The sequence below is a fragment of the Stegastes partitus genome, unplaced genomic scaffold (assembly GCF_000690725.1).
Source record: "Stegastes partitus isolate 25-593 unplaced genomic scaffold, Stegastes_partitus-1.0.2 Scaffold107, whole genome shotgun sequence".
Classification (NCBI taxonomy): Eukaryota; Metazoa; Chordata; class Actinopteri; family Pomacentridae; genus Stegastes; species Stegastes partitus.
In genome coordinates this window covers 445,492-463,713 of record NW_007577838.1, presented here as the reverse complement: position 1 = coordinate 463,713, position 18,222 = coordinate 445,492, and the positions used below count along the sequence as shown (strand labels likewise).

General features: G+C 38.1%; 1 protein-coding gene across 1 annotated transcript; it reads right to left on the bottom strand.

Annotated features, from left to right (window-relative positions):
• Nucleotides 1-598: 598 nt before the first annotated feature.
• On the bottom strand, nucleotides 599-17,670 carry osbpl7 (oxysterol binding protein-like 7). The gene is made up of 22 exons (XM_008277788.1): nucleotides 17,539-17,670; nucleotides 16,415-16,558; nucleotides 16,259-16,312; nucleotides 15,081-15,194; nucleotides 14,829-14,981; nucleotides 14,623-14,746; nucleotides 13,237-13,355; nucleotides 13,062-13,151; nucleotides 12,830-12,853; nucleotides 10,856-11,006; nucleotides 9,166-9,272; nucleotides 8,913-9,081; nucleotides 7,637-7,783; nucleotides 7,410-7,546; nucleotides 5,806-5,943; nucleotides 4,884-4,947; nucleotides 4,661-4,739; nucleotides 3,356-3,500; nucleotides 3,133-3,283; nucleotides 2,359-2,485; nucleotides 1,982-2,104; nucleotides 599-707 (listed from the first exon to the last, which is right to left on the bottom strand). The coding sequence occupies exons 1-22, from the start codon at nucleotides 17,668-17,670 to the stop codon at nucleotides 599-601; spliced, it is 2,601 nt and encodes an 866-aa protein (XP_008276010.1).
• Between the last annotated feature and the right edge of the window lie 552 nt (nucleotides 17,671-18,222).

The window sequence follows — 18,222 nt, the reverse complement described above, 5'->3', positions numbered from 1 at the left end:
TGCAGTTTCTGCAAATTCATTTTCTGTGTTTTTACTTTGTCATTAAAGAGCTGCTTTAAGGTTATTCTGCAAAACAAAGCTGTAGTAAAACTAATTATTACAAACCAGCTGGTGATCCTGCCTCATCTCCGGTACCTATACAGTCAAATAACTGTCCTCGTTATAGAATCTGGCTGAGAGAAGATGTGATTTTTTGATTGAATGCTTAAAGAAAACACACGAAAATAGAATAATCCGCTTTTGAAAGAGTTCCAAGTCATTTCAAGTTCCAGTATGTCGAGTGTGTGTAGGGCAGCAAACTGTGAAATTCAAAAAATATATATATAAATGCATATATGTAGATTAAAGTAATCTAGAAAAATAAATGCATTAGAAAATGTGAAGTTCTCTCTACGTTTCTTCACCAGTCGTTTGCTGGTTCACTCTGCTGGTCGAGGTGTTCCCATGATCCAGTCACGGGTTTGCAGAATTTGACAGCACGATCCCTGCTCTGTCTCAGAGCGGTTCATGTATGCTGTCCAAAAGTATCCACCACCGACATTTTTCGATCTCCGTCTCTCGTGTGGCTTCGTCTGCGCGTCGCTGCCGTCTCATCTCGTCACCACATGGCTACATTTTCAATGTTAGCGAAGCCCGGGCTCTCTCTGAGCTTCCAGTACGTCCCGTTTGTCAACCACACGTCTCGTCCACAGGAGTCTTTGGCTTTCCTGAAGAAAAAAGGAAGAAATAAATTATTTTTTTAACAAACTTTGGCTTTGCTCTGATTCGTGTACTTTTACAGGAAGATGTTGAGAAAATCTGACGGCAGCAAGATGTTACCATTGTTGGGAGAGAACTGTTGTCTGTGCAAAATATTTGTATTTCAAACCAAATAAACACGCTCGTTTGCAGCCGTGCCAACATGAATCCAATCGGTTTTACATTGTATGAATTATTAATTTTTTAAAAGTTCTCGGTTCTCAGTGGTGAGAATTTGCTCCTTATCTTTGTCTTGCATTACAGTAAAATAATTATTAACTGTATTTGTTGGTTTAAAACCAATGTTTTCAGGCTGTCTTCTAATTAAATATGGTTTACAGACATTGGCTTTTTTATTTTATTTATTTATTTTATTGTTTTTATTATGATTTCTTTTTATTTTGTATTTTTAATCTGTTTTCTCTTTTTTTCCAGGTTTTTAAAATGATTTTATTATATTTTATTATGCCTTGCCTTTTAATGAAATTTTAACTAGTTTTTTTTCATGTTTTGTCTTTTTAATTTGTTTCATTTATTTTATTCTTTAATCTAGCTTTGTTTCACTCTACATGTTGTTCTTAATCACTTCAGATGACATTTTTATGAATATATTCCCTGTTTATTACTCTTTTAAAGGTAACTGATAAGAATAAGAATAAGAATAAGAATAAGAATAATACACCTTTCTATCAGTGTTTAGCAGGACCCAGAAAAAATGCAAAAATAATTAGAAAATACTGATCACAGTTTTTTTTTTAAATACAGAAAGGTAGCCAAAAAAGGACAATAAAACATAACCATCTACGTCTAATAATTTTGATCAATCAAGAAAATAATCACCGAGTTAATCTATATTGAAACTAAACCCGTGTATTAGCCCAAATTTTATAGTTTTTTGTATTTATGTGAATTTAGTCACAATAAAAATCTGAAATCAAATCAGTCCTGAGAACTGCCTGCAGCTAAAATTTAAAAATGTACTTTTATTAACAGTGGATTCACAAAACAATGAATAAAATAAATTAAGCTGGAAAAGTAATTTAAATATCAAGAGACAACCAGGCAATCAAACATTAAGTATTTGTGCAAATAAACATAATTTTACTTTCTTTATTATAAAAGATTAAAGTCTGAGGGTTTGTGGTTTGCATTTGTTGTGGGAAAACAGATTAGATAATTATAATAAATAGTTTACAGTTCATCCTTCTACAACCAGGATTTTTTTTTAAAAGAGTGAACTTACTTGAAAAAACGTGGAATGTGGTCTTCCCCCTTTTTGGCGAGTTCTTTTCTCCGCTCCCTCTGATATTCTTCTATCTCATCTTTCTTTATGTCGGCTTCTTCCACTTTTCCCTCCTCCAGAAGTCTGCAGAAAGATCCAGGAGGAATTTAGTTGATATTTTATAACTGTGCACATACATACGCAGGAATCAAAACCATTACAACCATCATGTTCATTTTTATTATTTCAGCTCAGCTAGATATTTTTTTTGTCATATTTCAGTTGGATGTTAATCAGTTTTATGGCTTTCTTTGTTGCCTGTCTGACTTTTATTTCCAGTTTGAGATCCGCTTCAGTGCCCCGTGGATAAATTCTCAACCTTTCTTTGGATTTCTCACCTCTGGTCGGGGCGCAGGCGGCTGTCTGTGGGAGGCAGGAGAGGCTTCAGGTCTGAGGCGAGCTCATTCAGCTCCATGGCGAAGGTGGAGAAGCCATAGTACAGCAGGTAATCCTTTGGCTGGGGATCTGTGGATGGACAGAAGCCTCTTAGGTGAGCTGCTGCACAAACGTGACGCTTGGATTTGTACTGATTAGTTGTTTTTGGCAGCAGGAGTGCTTAATCATTTCACTTCGCTTCCATTTAAACCTAAAGCAGAACGTCATGCGACCGGCACGGTGACACCAACACGTGACACCAAAAGTCACAACAGTAAGTCATATCGTCACCAAAATAAGAGACAACAAGTCTGATCTGATTTCCATCCATCCATTCATTATCTATACACCACTTAATCCTCACTAGGGGGGCTGGAGTCTATCCCATCTGACTCAGGGTGAAGACAGGGGACACCCTGGACAGGTCACCAGTCTATCACAGGGCTACACTTAGAGACAGACAAACAAGCACACTCACATTCACACCTACGGACAATTTAGAATCACCAATTAACCTTGACATGTTTTTAGACTTGTGGGAGGAAGCCAGAGAACCTGGAGAGAACCCACACTGCACGGGGAGAACATGCAAACTCCATGCAGAAAGATCCCGGGTGTCCTCACTGGGACGTGAACCGGCAACCTTCTTGCTGCGAGGTACAGTGCTAACCACCGAGTCACCTTGCAGCCCTGATCTGATTTCTGTTAGTAGAAATTTGTGATTTTCATGGACTCACTTGGCTTCCAGATGCATTTCGGAGTCGGCAGAGTGTCACAGAAGATGCCTTCATGCCACAGACCTCCAAACCGGTGGATGACGCTCCCGCTTTGGTCCAGCACCGTTCCTTGAACCTCGTTCTTGTTTGTTTCAGAGCCCCAATAACGAGACTAAAGCACAATAAAACAGTCAGTAAATAGTAAAACAGCAAACAGGTGAGTAGTGGAGGTCATTTTATTCACCTTGACGAAGGTGATCTTGCAGGTGCACACGTTGTTTTTGAGGTTTTGGATGGTGACCTCTCCGTAATGCTCCAGGTATCGCTGCTGGCTGAGCACGTTGTGGATGCAGGTCACTACTTTGTTCCACTCGTAGTGGTCTCCATACCTGGACAGAACAACAAAGTCCAGCAAACTAAGTCAGTACTGAAAGAGTCAATTGGCATCAAGCAAAAACGGCAAAAAAAAAAAAACGCTGGTTCTGGCTTGTAAAATGTGAAGATTTGTCTCCGTTTTTTTCATTATAAGGTGAATATTGTCAGGTTAGAAACAGATTTACACACAAAACATGCAATTTAAAGATAGTTTGGAAAAATTGTGATGGCATTTGTGGACAAATAAGTAAATATTTTTGCAGAAATAGTGCTCAACAGACATATTCAAGTGGAAAACATTCATTAGTTTGGGGCTCACGAGTTCAAATAACCACAATGTCCCTTGTTTAATGCCAGCTGGAAGCATTTCTTTCATGTCTGAACTGCCCAATGTTTCTTGTCTCTACACTGTGAACTGTTTAAAAATAGCAAAACTGCAAAAAAAAAAAATACATCTGAAAGATCTATATATAGGGGACATTTTATTTACAATAAGATTTCTCTAAATCCATCTTTAATGACAGCCCAGATTCCCTCCTGTCCTCCAAAAACCTGTTTTGGAAGCAAGTTACAGAAAGCCAGAGTCTCATCCTGAATAAAAGGATGAAGTAATGTCTCAAATACTTAACAAAGATAAAGTTGTTTGCTTTTTTCCCAACATACCCTGGGGTCTCTAGCCGAGCTATAGCATCACTTGCTAATAATGGAGTGAAAACTGTCCCCAGAGATGAATCTCAGCTGCTCCTTACATGCATTTTGCTTGTCCTGTTTGTTCAACCTCGAGACCAGCTGCAGAATCCAACTACAGAAGTTACATGTCACGGTGCTCGTGCTAAAGCTTCCCAGAACATAATGCCAAAAATGTTCTCATTCTCACAGCTGGAATTTCAAAATTTCAAATAAATTCATTTGCTGCCTTAAATTCAATTAAATGCTAAAATAAACAGTAAGTTTTTTGATTTTTCTTCTTCAGTACGAACATGAAAACACCTTCACAGTGCATCAACATCATTACGTTTGTGTGGACAGATGGTTTAAGTTTGTCTTTTCTGTTGTTCCTGAGATGAGTGTTTCACAGCTCATTGCACTCTGCTAGATTCTCATAAAACAACGCTTTCAGTTACACATAATGACAGAAACACTGTGACAGAAAAACTGAAGGCCAACTGTTTACCTCGGAAGAGTCACGTTCACCATCCCTGTTGGCACGATTTCCAGCGACTTCCCCCAGAATTTGTTTTTCCATCGCTGGTCTGTTCAGAGACACAAACAGGTGTTGATGCCACAATACAACATAAGGACTTGTTTTTTTTAAAAAGCATTTAAAGGCAGCAGAGGACAGAAACAGCTGTGAGCACGAGCACTAACTAAAACACAAAGAGAGATGTTGGGTCGACCTTGCCAAAAGGAGAAGTTGTCTGAGTCTGCATGGCAGGCGGAGATGGGTGGATGGTGGCAGACCTGGGAAAGAAAAGGAAAAACAGAGATCACAAACGGATATCTGTTGAGTTGATTTGACCTTTTTCATTTTTAAAAAAAGGGACAAAGTGCTTAACTTGTGGTCTCTTTTGAATTGTAAATTGAGGTGCAGGATTTTAAATGTTTTTGGAAGTTTTTAGACAATAGGATATCTGATTTTTTTTAGTTTTTTGGAGTTCAGTCTTTGTTAATACTGTTTATAACACCAGTGCTCGACAAACATCATGCATTATACAACTTTACAAACAGCTAACTTTCACATCTCCATTGCAAGCTGCAGCAAACCATGCAAAGAACACTATAACAGATCACTTAAACAGTAATATATAACTGCAGAATTACATCTCCAGTCTGTTTGAGTAATTCTTTGCTATGTTGAGGATTGACATCTAATTTTTTTTCGCTTAATTGGCGCCACTTTAAAACAAATGATTGAAACATTCGCGCTAATTCTTGATAACACGATTTTATTAAAGCGATAAATCACAAAGTCGTGCAGCTCCGTGTGACTGATCGACTCAATTAACCCAGCGAGCGATCCATCTTAATTCAGCAGGAGGAGATGATGGCAGCTCATCTTTTCCCACTTATAGAAATTATCAGTTTAACTGAGTTAGGTTTCCTGCAGCAGCCAGTCGGTGTCCTCAAAAGCTTCAACGCATGGACATCAAATCACTGTTATTTATATACCACACGATGCTTTGCAGTGGTGCGAATTCACTGAAAAAGTTTCAATATTCAGTTTAAGATCGTACAATATTATCTATTGAGCAAATCTACCTGATTCATTTTAAACACCCGACATAACTGTACATAGAAAACCAACAGATTCTAAGATACCTGCTCACTGATGAGGCGGAAACCTCGGTCCTCTCTGATGCACTCGTAGGTTTCCCCCAGCACTGGGTTAAAGGGCTTGTAGCGGTTTCTGAACGTCGCAGTGGAATAACCAGAGATAGCAAAGGCAGCAATGTAAACCTACAAGGACAAAATACAGAACGTAAAGGTTTGCTTTTTATCTGAACATAATACGGACAGTTTAGTTTATCCAGTTTATTTTATTGGTGCGCACTCTGTAAAAAAATGTTCTTGACAATAAACATAACATAAAAATACTGAAAAATAAAATACATTCAAAATCCAGTTTAATTACACAAACATTTATTTTTTATTTTTTGGATGAAAATTCAAGTTTAATACTGTAAATATATTTCTAAAATTGGATACAAGTAGTGATAAGTACTGGAAAAAGAAGTGTTGGTTTTGTATCTTTACATAGATTTGTTTGGCAAATGAGAGAATAAATGTGTTTTCATCCTTATGTAATATCTATATGCACTGGTTCATTGTCAAAATACAGTTTTTATCATCATATATCATTATCAATATATTTATCTATTATTCTAGCCAAATATGTCACTATTGTTATTGTGAAATTCTAATTATAATATGTTTTAATGTCTCTAAAGCACCTTGAATCACCTTGTTGTTGAAATTTATACAAACAAACTTGCCTTGCCTATATTATATTATATTATATTATATTATGGCTGCAAGGTGTAGCGGTGGTTAGCATCGTTGCCTCGCAGCAAGAAGGTCGCCGTTTGCGTCCCGGTGAGAACACCTGGATCTTTCTGCATGGAGTTTGCATGTTCTCCCAGTGCAGCGTGGGTTCTCTCCGGGTTCTCCGGCTTCCTCCCACACAGTCCAAAAACATGTTGAGGTTAATTTGTGATTCTAAATTGTCCGTAGGTGTGAATGGTGACCTGTCCAGGTGTCCCCTGCCTTCACCCTGAGTCAGCTGGGACAGACTCCAGCCCCCTGCAACCCTAGTGAGGATTAAGTGGTGCATAGACATTGGATGGATGGATATTATAATAATAATAGTAGTTCAACCCAGGGGTCACTGGTTGTTGTTAATAACAGCAACCAGCCATTCTCCTGCTTCAACTATTGGCCAGTCAAGGAGGATTAAAGAAATGTGCATGGCAATGTTGGTTACCTGATTACCTTTAAAGAGCCCTGCACATTTACAGATTCATAATTAGATTTTTGGGGTGTGCTGAAATATATTTGTGGGTTTTCAAAACTAACCACCAAGCAGGTTTTCTGCAAATGTGTTACATGATGATGAAGATAATTAACGGAAGAAATGCCACAGACTTCAAACGAGGCATTTTAGGCAGTTAAAGATTTTCTTTTTATCTGTAGGAGAGAATAACTCACTTTTGATTTTATTTTTGTTGGCCTTTAACATGCACAGAAGACATTTAAAATACCCTGGGAAAGTGGAAACACCACAAAGCTAAATATGGGCTCTTTAAGAATTCCTGTACCTGCTGCAGAGGACTCAATGGTTTCTGACTTGTACTTAAGGAAACATTATCAACACTATCAACATTTAATCGACAGTTCAAACATACTGAACTTTTGACCCGTCTTACCATCCTCTGGTAGGGGTCCGGTGTGTTGTTGGCGGTGTCCAGCAGGTCGCTGTACTCCAGCTCCTCACACAGCCGCTGCAGCAGGTTAACGGGCTCATTGAGAGCCGCTGGCATCGACACCCGAGCCAAGTCTTTACCTGAGGAGAAACAGCACCAAGAGCTCAGAATATAAACTCAGACGATTAATTACATTACTGCATTAATGTGAGTTTCATTCCGGTCCTCACCTATGTTGTTGTAGAGGATAGCCATGAGGCCCACGTGGCTGTTGTCGGGACAGCTAGCCGGCAGCTTTGTTCTCCGTCCGGTGCTCTGGGGAGCGACACAGTTGGGAGTCTTGGAAATGCTTGCGCGGTACTTCCGGGTGGCTGATACTGCAACATTAATAACAGGAAATAATATTACCAGTAATCAAGACTGGAAATACATCTCAAGCGTAAAAATGAAACTGACTGTTTCTGTTCAGGTAATGACAGGAACGATGCTGAGACACTGATTTTTAACAGATATTAACAGATATAGTTTAGTTTGGTGTGTCATGTGACTAGTTTTGCATGCACTTGGCCTCTAACAAATTTCAACCTTCACCTAATGATGAATAATTAATCACTAAAGCTCCAATTTAGTCTGTGGGTAACATGAATGTCTATAATAAACCTCATTGAGCAGCAAAGGAGGACTTAAACATAGATTTTTTTATTTTTTAAACATACATTTTTTTTTTGTTTGTAGTTCATATTTGTGAATGACGTGTCATAAACTGCTTTGTATTTGCAGATTTAAGTCGAGTCGCTATTATTTCTACAGCATAATTAAAAACAATAGAGGTTAATGCTACAAATTTAAATTAATCTGAGTAGTTCAAATATCAATGTTATTACACTGCAATATAATATATAGGACACACTACCTGGGTAATGTGAATATTAAGGATGTGACCCTACGTTATATATAATAACACCTGACCAACTTAAATATTAATCTGAATTTAAGTGATAAATGAGTCTTACAAGAACAAAAAATAATGTTCTTTGTGCAACAGGCAAATCATAAACTTGGATGACTTAGCAGTGCTGTCATTAGTTCCTTTCAGTTTGGCTTCAATAGAGGTTTTCCATAATTTCCATATTTGAAACATCCTCATATTGGTGAGATGCAAAAAAAAAAAGACAGGAATTTTGATCTGATTATTGCATCATCAGAAATCAGATCTGAATCAGTGGCTAAGACATGATATCAAAAAATACAATATTCCAAGAAAAAATATAAATATATCTGTAAATATATGACATTCAGGATGTAATGTGAGCGTAACCAGAGCTTTGCTTTCTCACAAAATTTATCTTCTGTTTCAAAATGCCCTTTGGGTTATGAACTAGCTGTCAGAGGAGATGAGGAGCTTAGAATAATATCTTTCTGTTATCTTCTGCCTTGATGTGTTGGCAGCTACAGGTCAAAGACTGGACAAAGAGTAAACAAGGGTGCTGGTGTAAATGTACCCACCATGTCCCTCCTCTGGTTCAGAGTTGGTGGTGCTCCCGTCGCTGAGTCCCGATTCGTCAGACACCTCAGAGGAGCTGCCACAGAGGATGTCATCGCTGGCGTCAAAGTACTCGGCAGCTGAATCTGCAACTGAAGGAGGCCCGTGGGCTGAATTCCTCCCTGCTGCAGGCTGAGAAGGAGAAACAGTGAGGAACAAAGGACGCAAGGAAAATATGGTGGAGAATCTAGACGGCAGGCGTAGCATCAGTCTTACCACAGCTAATGTGTTGGACTGGTGGATGTTGTTGGATTCCCAGACTTCCTGCAGCTTCTGCCTCTCCTGGGACAGAGTCTCATGCACCGACTTCAGGGAAGAAAGCACTGAATAATAAGACGGAGAGGTGCATGTTATTATTTTCCCACTTGGTGAATCTCCATTTCTCTCTGAACTTGTCCCAGTTACGTGCAGTTCCTATAAAAAGTATTCACATGCTTTTGGAAGTTTTCCCTGTTTGTTGCTTTTCAACATTTAATTGTGATCCATTTAATAATTCCGTTAAATAAAAGGAATAACTGTCATTACAGATATATTGTTAAAGGAACATGGCACATGTGTAAATGCCCCACAGCAGACCAAGTGACCATACAAGAAACAGACCAAGACACCTATGACTCCTCTGAAGGAGTTACAAGCTTCAAGCAGCTGAGATGTCACAGACTGTGCAAACAACTGTGTTTTTCACCAGTCAAAGCTTTATTGCAAAGAGAAAGTCACTGTTGAAAAAATCACATATTAAATCTTGACTAGAGTTCACCACAATTCATATGTGAGACTCTAAAGTCAACTGGAAGAAGGTTCTTTGTTCTGATGAGACCAAAACTGAGCTTTTTGGCCATCAGACTAGATGCTATGGACGGTACCAAGCGCTGCACATCATCTCAAACACACCATGGTGGAAGCATCATAATGTGGGCATGCTTCTTGACAGCAGGCCCTGGAAGGCTTGTAAAGGCAGAGGGCAAAATGAATGCAGCAAAATACAGTAAATTCCTGGAGGAAATCCTGATGCAGCTGCAACAGAACTGTGACTTGGAAGTAGAATTATATAACAGCAAGACAATGACTCGAAACAAACAGCCAGAGCTACACAGAAATGGTTTAAAGACAACAAGGTCAATGTTCTGGAGTGGGCAAGTAAGAGCCCAGACCTCGAATCAACTGAAAATGTTTGGCTAGACATGAAAAGAACATTTTAATCATGGTCCCCGTGTAACCTAACAGAGTTTGAGCAGCTGTTCATTAAAGAATAGGCTAAATGCAGTCCAGATGTGCAAGGCAGATTGAGATTCACACAGGCTCAATGCTTAATTGAAATCGAATAAATACAGAGTTTAATGGAGTGAATACCAATGCAATCCCTTATTTTATGATTGATATTTTTAATTAATTTACTTTGTAGAAATCTGTTTTCACTTTGACATGAAAGAGTCTGTTTTTGTGAATTCTTGCTGAATCATATTCACCCGGATTCGGGGTTGAAAAGCAATAACAGTAATAGGTACTGTACGTCTATGTCTGTCAATTTGCTCATCTATTTACACTTTATGGACAATAACTGCAATATTAAATGCAAACAGAACTTACCTTAGAAACATATCATCAGAATATACAGTTAAATAAAAGCAAATGAACATATGTGCTGGGAAAAAAAACATAATAATAATAATACCACTAAAAAGACATGAGTGGCAAAAATAAATATGCTAATCACTCTACTATCATGGTGAAAAAAAGATGAGGAACATATGATTTCTGTTGATTATTCTGCAGTGTCCACATAATTTGCAATAAAGGAATTATCAGGATAAATTATTATGATCAATGTTAGGATAAATATTTGAGAAATGAACTTCTTTGGTCGTATCTATCTCCCTGTGTGTGTACAAATGTGTGTTTTTCTGACCTCGTAGTGACATGGCGCAGATGTCCTGCTGGATCTTCTTGCCTTCGGGCGATAAGACGGTGGGAGGGGACAGCTGGGAGTAGACGTAGTCGGGGATGGAGGGGACCGACGCTCCGAGGTGGGCCGAGCTGCTCAGGTGACTGGAGGACAGCTGTGAGGAGAACAGGAGAAGGACGGAGGATGTTGGATTCAACAGTTTCCGTGTCATCTGTCGATTTGTGAGTAGGCGTCACTGGTGTGTTATGTTATCCAGCACAGAAGGTTTCAGTCCTGCTCATCGGCACTCTGAAGGGAAGTGACATTTATCATGACACGTAGGGAATATTTCAAGGCAGACTACCCATTATGTAGAGTAGAGGTCTTCACAAGTCAGCAGGTCCAAATGAACTCATATCTAATAGGATTAGAGCTGGCTGAGCCGTCATTTAAGCCGTCGTATTTGAACATTAATGTTTGTAAGTCAGGTTCAGGCCTCTTTGGACACGTGAAGACCTCTACCGTAAAGCGTAGCACAAACCAGAAACAGAAGCATGTACATTGGAATTTATATGTTAAAGGAATAGGTTGATATTTGGGAAGATATTTTTATGTGCTTTTTTTTTTGCCAAGAGTTAGATCAGAAGATTGTGATCATCCTCAGGTCTGCACGGTTACTGAAATATTGTACTTAAAATTCACCATTCAGTTCTGCGTTTCCATTTCTGTTACTTTATACATCTATAAACATCTGATGAAAAGCTCTCACCATTTCAGTGATCACAAAACGTTTTGGTTTTTGATCATGAGATTAGGTTAGACGTTGCGACAAAGAGAAAATTCTCCTAAACTCTTTGTTTTTTTTAGGCAAACGTTAAAGAGGGGTCAAACATAGTAATATACATTTAGGTGACATAAAATATTTTTTTCTCTTTTTTTAAATCAATATAAAGTAATTAAACAAGCTCCACTTTGGCTGTAAAATGCTACTTTAGCAATGATGCATCTGTATTAACAACCTAATGACAATATTGATCCTTTACACAGTATAGTATATGTGTACACGTTTGATACTTTAAGTAAATAAATAACTTTACATGTAACTATGTCTGTACTTTGTCTTTTCTAGAGCAGTTTTACCTGTAGTAGAGAATTTGTGCAACTTAACTTTGTACTTTGACTTAAGAAAAAGATAATAAAACTTCTTCCACCACTGGTTCCGTAAAATGAAGCTACAGCCAGCAGCCAGTTAGCTTAGCTTAGCATAAAGACTGCAGATAAATTGCATCTACATTCATGCTGGCAGTTGTCTGAGTCTGAGAGCTCATAAACGTCTTTTGTGCAGTATGACACATTTCTAATGTCATAAATCTTAAAAATATATCAACAATAATAATAGTAATAATGGCTCAACATGCTGTAGATATTAACAAGTTACATTTTTCAGCCTTTACAAGCTTGATGTTTTTTGATAATACGATGCACATCAACTCTAGAAGGATGTTTCACCATGCTGAATGTGTCTTAAGTCTCTTTTAACAGCTTCCTGCTCTCTACACCATTTTTGAGTCCTGCTGCATCTATTTTATTCATCAAGAAAGTTCTGTTTGTTTTATTTTCCTCTCAGGTAAGAAAGAAAACCTTCAGAGCCGTAGAACTCTGACCTGCAGACAAGATCAACAATCAGCATTGCTGTGGGATGGGATTGGAAACTAAAAGCAGGTTCACTTTACTACTCTATGAATTCTACAAATCACTCTTTTCTAGAATCACAAAGCCATTTTGGATGTTGACATCTCAAAGCTCGACAGACAACAATTTATGAACGCTTTTAAAACAAACTATAACATTTTGACCTGAAAGGAAAAACATTTACATTCACGTCATACATGTAGTCACAGTTCATTGTCAGGATGTCAGTCAACTGCAGGGAGTGAATGAACACTGAATGATCTTAATGCATCAACTTGTCTCATGTTCTGCCAATTGGCGACTCACCGATTTAGTAATCCCACGAATAGGCTTTGGATTAGATTAGAGAAAGGCCCCAAAATGTTACTTAAACCCAATATGTCCTAAATGTTACCAGGAGAAATACGACTTCAGGTATGAATTCAATGAAAAACCAAATAGTATGTTCAATGTAATGCCAAATAAATGCACAAATCACTGTAATATGACATCTGTCTTGGCTTTTCTTTAACGACAGCAAGTTACAGATCATTCTTACCATTCCCAGAGCCTCCACTCGGGACAGTGTGCGAGAGTGACCCCACATCTTCCCCGACTTCGACTTCTTCGGCTTCTCAAGTGACAGATTCTGCACAGAAAGAAATGCATTTTATTTTGTCTTTACGTAGATTTGCTTGTAAAACGCTGCACAAAACTCATCAGTCTGTGTGTACCTGTATGCTGATGATGCGCTGCAGTTCTCCATTAGTGAAAGCCTGGCCGACCTCCAGCACCTGCAGCCTCTGGATTAAGCGGTTCAGCTCGGAAAGGTCCAAATGACAACGGTTCAACTCTGGAAGAAAACATATAAAAGGTATATTCTTTTACTGAGTTTCTGCAGCTAACTGATCAGATTTATCTTGAAGGTAAGCAGAGATTACACAAACCATATTGCTGTCAGAATGCTTAAAAGGAAAACATGTGCAGATACTTCAATCAAGTTCTACGCAGACGACTACACTCTGTGAATCACTGAAAATCCAGCATGGTCAAAGGATTTCAGAAAAGTTACACATCTGTTTAATCAAAGAAGTTCAGTACATCACCAAAAACACTTACAATGCAACTTTAATCAGTGATAAAATACTACCAAGAACATTTACTAAGACTTTAAATGTACTTTTTACTCCTCTGCACTTGTCTGACTGCTTTAATTATTTACTATTTTGCAGGTCAGAGCTTTTTGCATACGAAACATAAGAAATAAGAAGTTTTTATTTTGCTTTGCTATAACTTCAACTACCTGACAGCACAAATAAGCAAAGCTTTAACAATTATTCTATTTATCCATCAGTCATTTGACAGATAGTATAAATAAATGGCGGTCATCTAATGTTTTGTATGCAAAAACACCAAACATTTCAGTGGTTCGGCTTTGTAAATATGATGATCTCCTCATTTTCCAAATAATATTGCAATAATAATCTATTTTGTATGTGGATGCTTTATGAAGATGTCACTTAAGGCTCTGGGTAACTGTGACAGAACTGTAATAATCAGCTGCAGTCGTGTGACAAAATAGATAAAAATTTGCTCCACTTCCACCAACTACAACCACAACCCGCGACCCTAGTGAGGATTAAGCAGTGTATAGATAATGGATGGATGGATGGATGGATGGATGGATGGATGGATGGATAATTATTTATCCAAAAACATAGGTAAATAAACCACTTTATACAAAAAAGGCAACACCAAATTAACATTTTACTCTTGAACATTGTCAGACTCAGTGGATAGAATAAGGATTAAAATCAAAGCAGCACAGCCAGTAAGATCTTCTTTTACTGCACACATTCTGCTTGTAGTCCAAACCTGGTGCATACATGACCCACAATGCAACTGTAATGCAGCCTCAAGCTTCAGATTTTAATGTGTAAAAGGAAGTTCAACTGTCCAGACCTCCAGTGAAAATGCATAACTTAGTTTATGAACATTTTAGTTTTGTAACTGGAAAAGCAGGTTAATGTCAAAATGTTCTCACTTCATCTAATTAACTGCCTTGTTTTGGGAGCATCTGTTCTGCATACAGACGGTCTTTGTTCTGTGAATGAACGTACCTTGAACACAGGTATCCTGGCCGTGGCTTTGCTGCAGCCAGGCAGACACTTTAGTGTTCGCAGCAGTGTTGGCTGAGGGCAGCACTCCTGAAGCTCCGGCTGAACCTGCCATCCCCGTGGGGCCCTGAACACAAGCAGGAGGACACATCAGTTAATCTAAGACTCACTCTGGAGGATTGTGGTGTTTTTTTTTATTTAATAGTTACCAAATCTCCATTTCTCTGAGCCGGTCCAGACGCAGTAGTGTTAGACAAAGACTGCAGGAAGCCGGTCTGAACATGAGCCACCTCATTCTTCTTAAACAGGCGGTGAGCTTGTAGCTTCGTCACCCAGATGTAGAAGAGTTCATGGCTCTTTGCCTTGGTGGGAAATGAAAGTCACACAGAGCGTTTTTAATCTGAAAGCACGCGTTTCTTATCTTGGAGAAAGCAGCAGCAGCATTCAGTGACTAAGTTTACCTTCATATGATAGAGAATGTCTCCTGCATCCAAGTCAATCCGGTTGGATTTCTTGTTTATTGACATCACGGCGAGGCTGACGTCCAGCGAGCCCTGGACTCTTCCTCTGCAGACCTGCAGTGGAGAAGAGCAGTTTTCAAATTGTCTCATGAAATGGATTTATTGAATATCTTAACAGAGCACAGTGCACGTGAGTTAATATTTTAAAAACTTGTAAATGTACCCAAATTATAATTTTTAGCTATTTTTAACTGTAGTTTTTTTTTTTTAAATGTACCGTTATTTTACAGTTTTTTTCTGTTTTGTTAAATTACAGATAACAATTAAAATTACAGACAAAATGTGTTGATTTAACCTTATAAAACTGTAAATAGTTTTTTTTTTATCTATATTTTTTATAAAAAGTCATTTGTTCTTTTACAATATTTGACTGTAAATTAAACCAGTTTTTACTGGAGTTAAAATCAACAAGGATATCATTATTTTACTGGTAATTTCCGATATTTAAAAGAAAACTAAATGTGTTGAAAAATCGTAAATACATTTTTAAGCTGTTATTTTATATTTTTTCCCTGTTTTCCTAAATTACTGATAATAACTAATAAAATCACAGGAAAAAAATACTGATTTCCATATTAACCATAGAAAAGGGTGAAAGCAATGAATAATGTCCAATAAAAATCTGTATTTTTATAACTGGTTTGTTCTTTTACAGCGTTTGACCATAAAATTCCACTGTTTTTACTGAATTTAAATCAGCAAAAGGTATCATTACTTTACTGTTATTTGCAGGTTATTGAAATAAAAATGTTTACTACAGCACATGTAAAAATGAGATTGGTTTACTGTGTTTTAAAGAGCTGAAAAATGTGCATATTTGCTGTTATGTCACTGTTTTCTGCAATAAAACACTACAAACAAGAGCAAGACAAGGCCAAATGTCCACATTTACTGCTCTGATATGAGACCGACTCTACATTACATAGGAGTGGTGACAACTTTATACCAAGGATGAAGTGTGACATAATCATTGCAAACAAGGAAAAACTCAACCATATTAGCAGCATGTATCTTAAAGTCTGTTTAGAATCTAAAACAACTTGAAGGTAATTCTAGTTTAACACCATTTAGTAGCTCAGGCAGGGTTCAGTCTACTTAGAAATTCAAAGTTCACTTACATCTTGTTGGTTTTTGGAGTAGCGTAAGACTCCTGCTTCCAAGATAAAGTATCGCTGGAAAACAGATGCTTGTTAAAATGATACCTTTAAAAAAAGTCAGCGTCAAAGTAACATGAGATTTTTGAATCTTTATATGAGAAAGAAGGAACTTCTCACCTTGTGCCAACCCTTCAGCGGCCACTTTCTCCTCTTGAGCAGATATCCCTCACAGATTCCTGGAGTGGTCATCTCCTGAGGAACTTCTCCTCCGGTGTGCATTTCTACCTGAAGATCTTCTACGACCTCCCAGTCTTTGATCACCTGCAGAGAGCAGGAACACAAGAGAACACTTGAGTTGAGTTGTTTCTCTTCAGGCTTTTTTTTTTTTGTGTCTAACATACTTACAGAAAAACCGGTTGTTGTTTTCTCTGGCAAACAGAAAAGATGTGTTTTAACATTTAGCCTGAGGGAGTGGAGTCGGTATTTGTTGGTAGATCAGAGAAGAGTTGAGGTAGGGACTATTTATAAAATCAAATATATGATTCACCTTCTCCTCAACTGTAATATTTGTGAAGGTTCTTTAACTATAAATATATCTGGCTAAGCAGAAGGTTTTGGTTTAGTTTTCTGAGGTTTCTCCGTTTAGCTTCGTAAACTGACTTTAAATTTAAGGAATGAAAATTTTCTACATGAAATTGATCATGGATTTTGTACTCTGGACTGTTCTTAAAATGAAATAAGCAATCTCAACATACACATTTCACAGTTTTCTGGCACTTTGCACAGAGGACGTGGATGATGAGGGAAAATTATGAAGCTGGAAGAATGTGGTTTATGTAGGGAAAGGAAACAAACAAGCTGCTGTGAGGCAACAGTGCTAACCAACTGTGCCACCTTTCAGCCCTGATATTGAACAGATTTCCAATAAGAGAGGGCGCAAAAAGCAAAATCATGTATATTAATGACTGAAAAATATTGTTATTTTAATTTTTCACTTTATCATAACACATCGATCTATAAGTTTTTTGGTTTTATATTTAGGAGAACTGGCCTTTCTCAAGAGCTGACAGTGTACCATAGTATCCATACTGCCCTTGTACTGCCCTATAATCCAGAGTAAAGGCATTAATTTTGCTGTGGAAACACATAATGCTGCTACATGCGGTGGGGGAAACCCTGTCAGACACAAAGCCAGATCCTGGCTGCTTACAGAACGTGACCTCCCCTGCAGGAGAATCATATGGGACCATAATCCCCTGATTCAGGTAGACCTGAACGTTCTGGCCCGACCTGTGACTCACCTGTCTGGAGTGACGAGATGACAGCGTGCTGCTGCTGCGGGAGTGGGTGGGCTTGTTCCACGTGGGCGAGGTCTTCTCCAGGCCGCTCGCCAGCGACTGGCTGCGATCGAGTGAAGATCCGTAAGAGTCCATTTCAGAGCGACACACCTCAGACTCCCCTCGCTGCCGCGGTGACCGGCTGTTTGATTAGAGAGACCCGCTGCAAACTGCCAAAAGCCCCCTGAAATCACAATATGTGCAGGTTAGCCAGCGAGTTTGGTTTTTCTGCTGATATTCTAAGATGTTTGCACTTTCCCCTTTGCTGCTGCAACGATGCAAATGTCCTCAATGTGGGATTAATAAAGGTGTATGGTGTCGTTTTATACAGCAAAAAGGAATATCGGCTTTGTGGATGTGAATTGAAAGAGAGATTTAATAAATAAATATTTTGTCTATGGTTTAATTCCCAACTAAAAAACTTCCCAAATTCAGTCAGTCACAGCTTCATAATTGAAAAGTGAAACTGAACAATCTTAGGCTTTAAAAAAAAGAAAAACTCTTTTTATTGTAAAATACCAGCACAATTTTGCGCCTTATTTGTTCCTACCAGCACAATTCACATGTTATTTTGCACCTTATTTTCTTTTTTTTTCTTAAATGTAAACATGTGTGAGCTACTGGATATCTAATGTGATAAATAACAAA

Bases quoted from the DNA above. Each gene is read 5' to 3' on its own strand.
- osbpl7 (XM_008277788.1), bottom strand. From the start codon at position 17,670: ATGGACTCTTACGGATCTTCACTCGATCGCAGCCAGTCGCTGGCGAGC. The intron at 15,195-16,258 runs GTAAGTGAACTT...TCTCCACTGCAG, and splicing joins ACTCCAAAAACCAACAAGAT to GTCTGCAGAGGAAGAGTCCA. The intron at 14,982-15,080 runs GTAAACTTAGTC...TTTCCCACCAAG, and splicing joins ACATTCTCTATCATATGAAG to GCAAAGAGCCATGAACTCTT.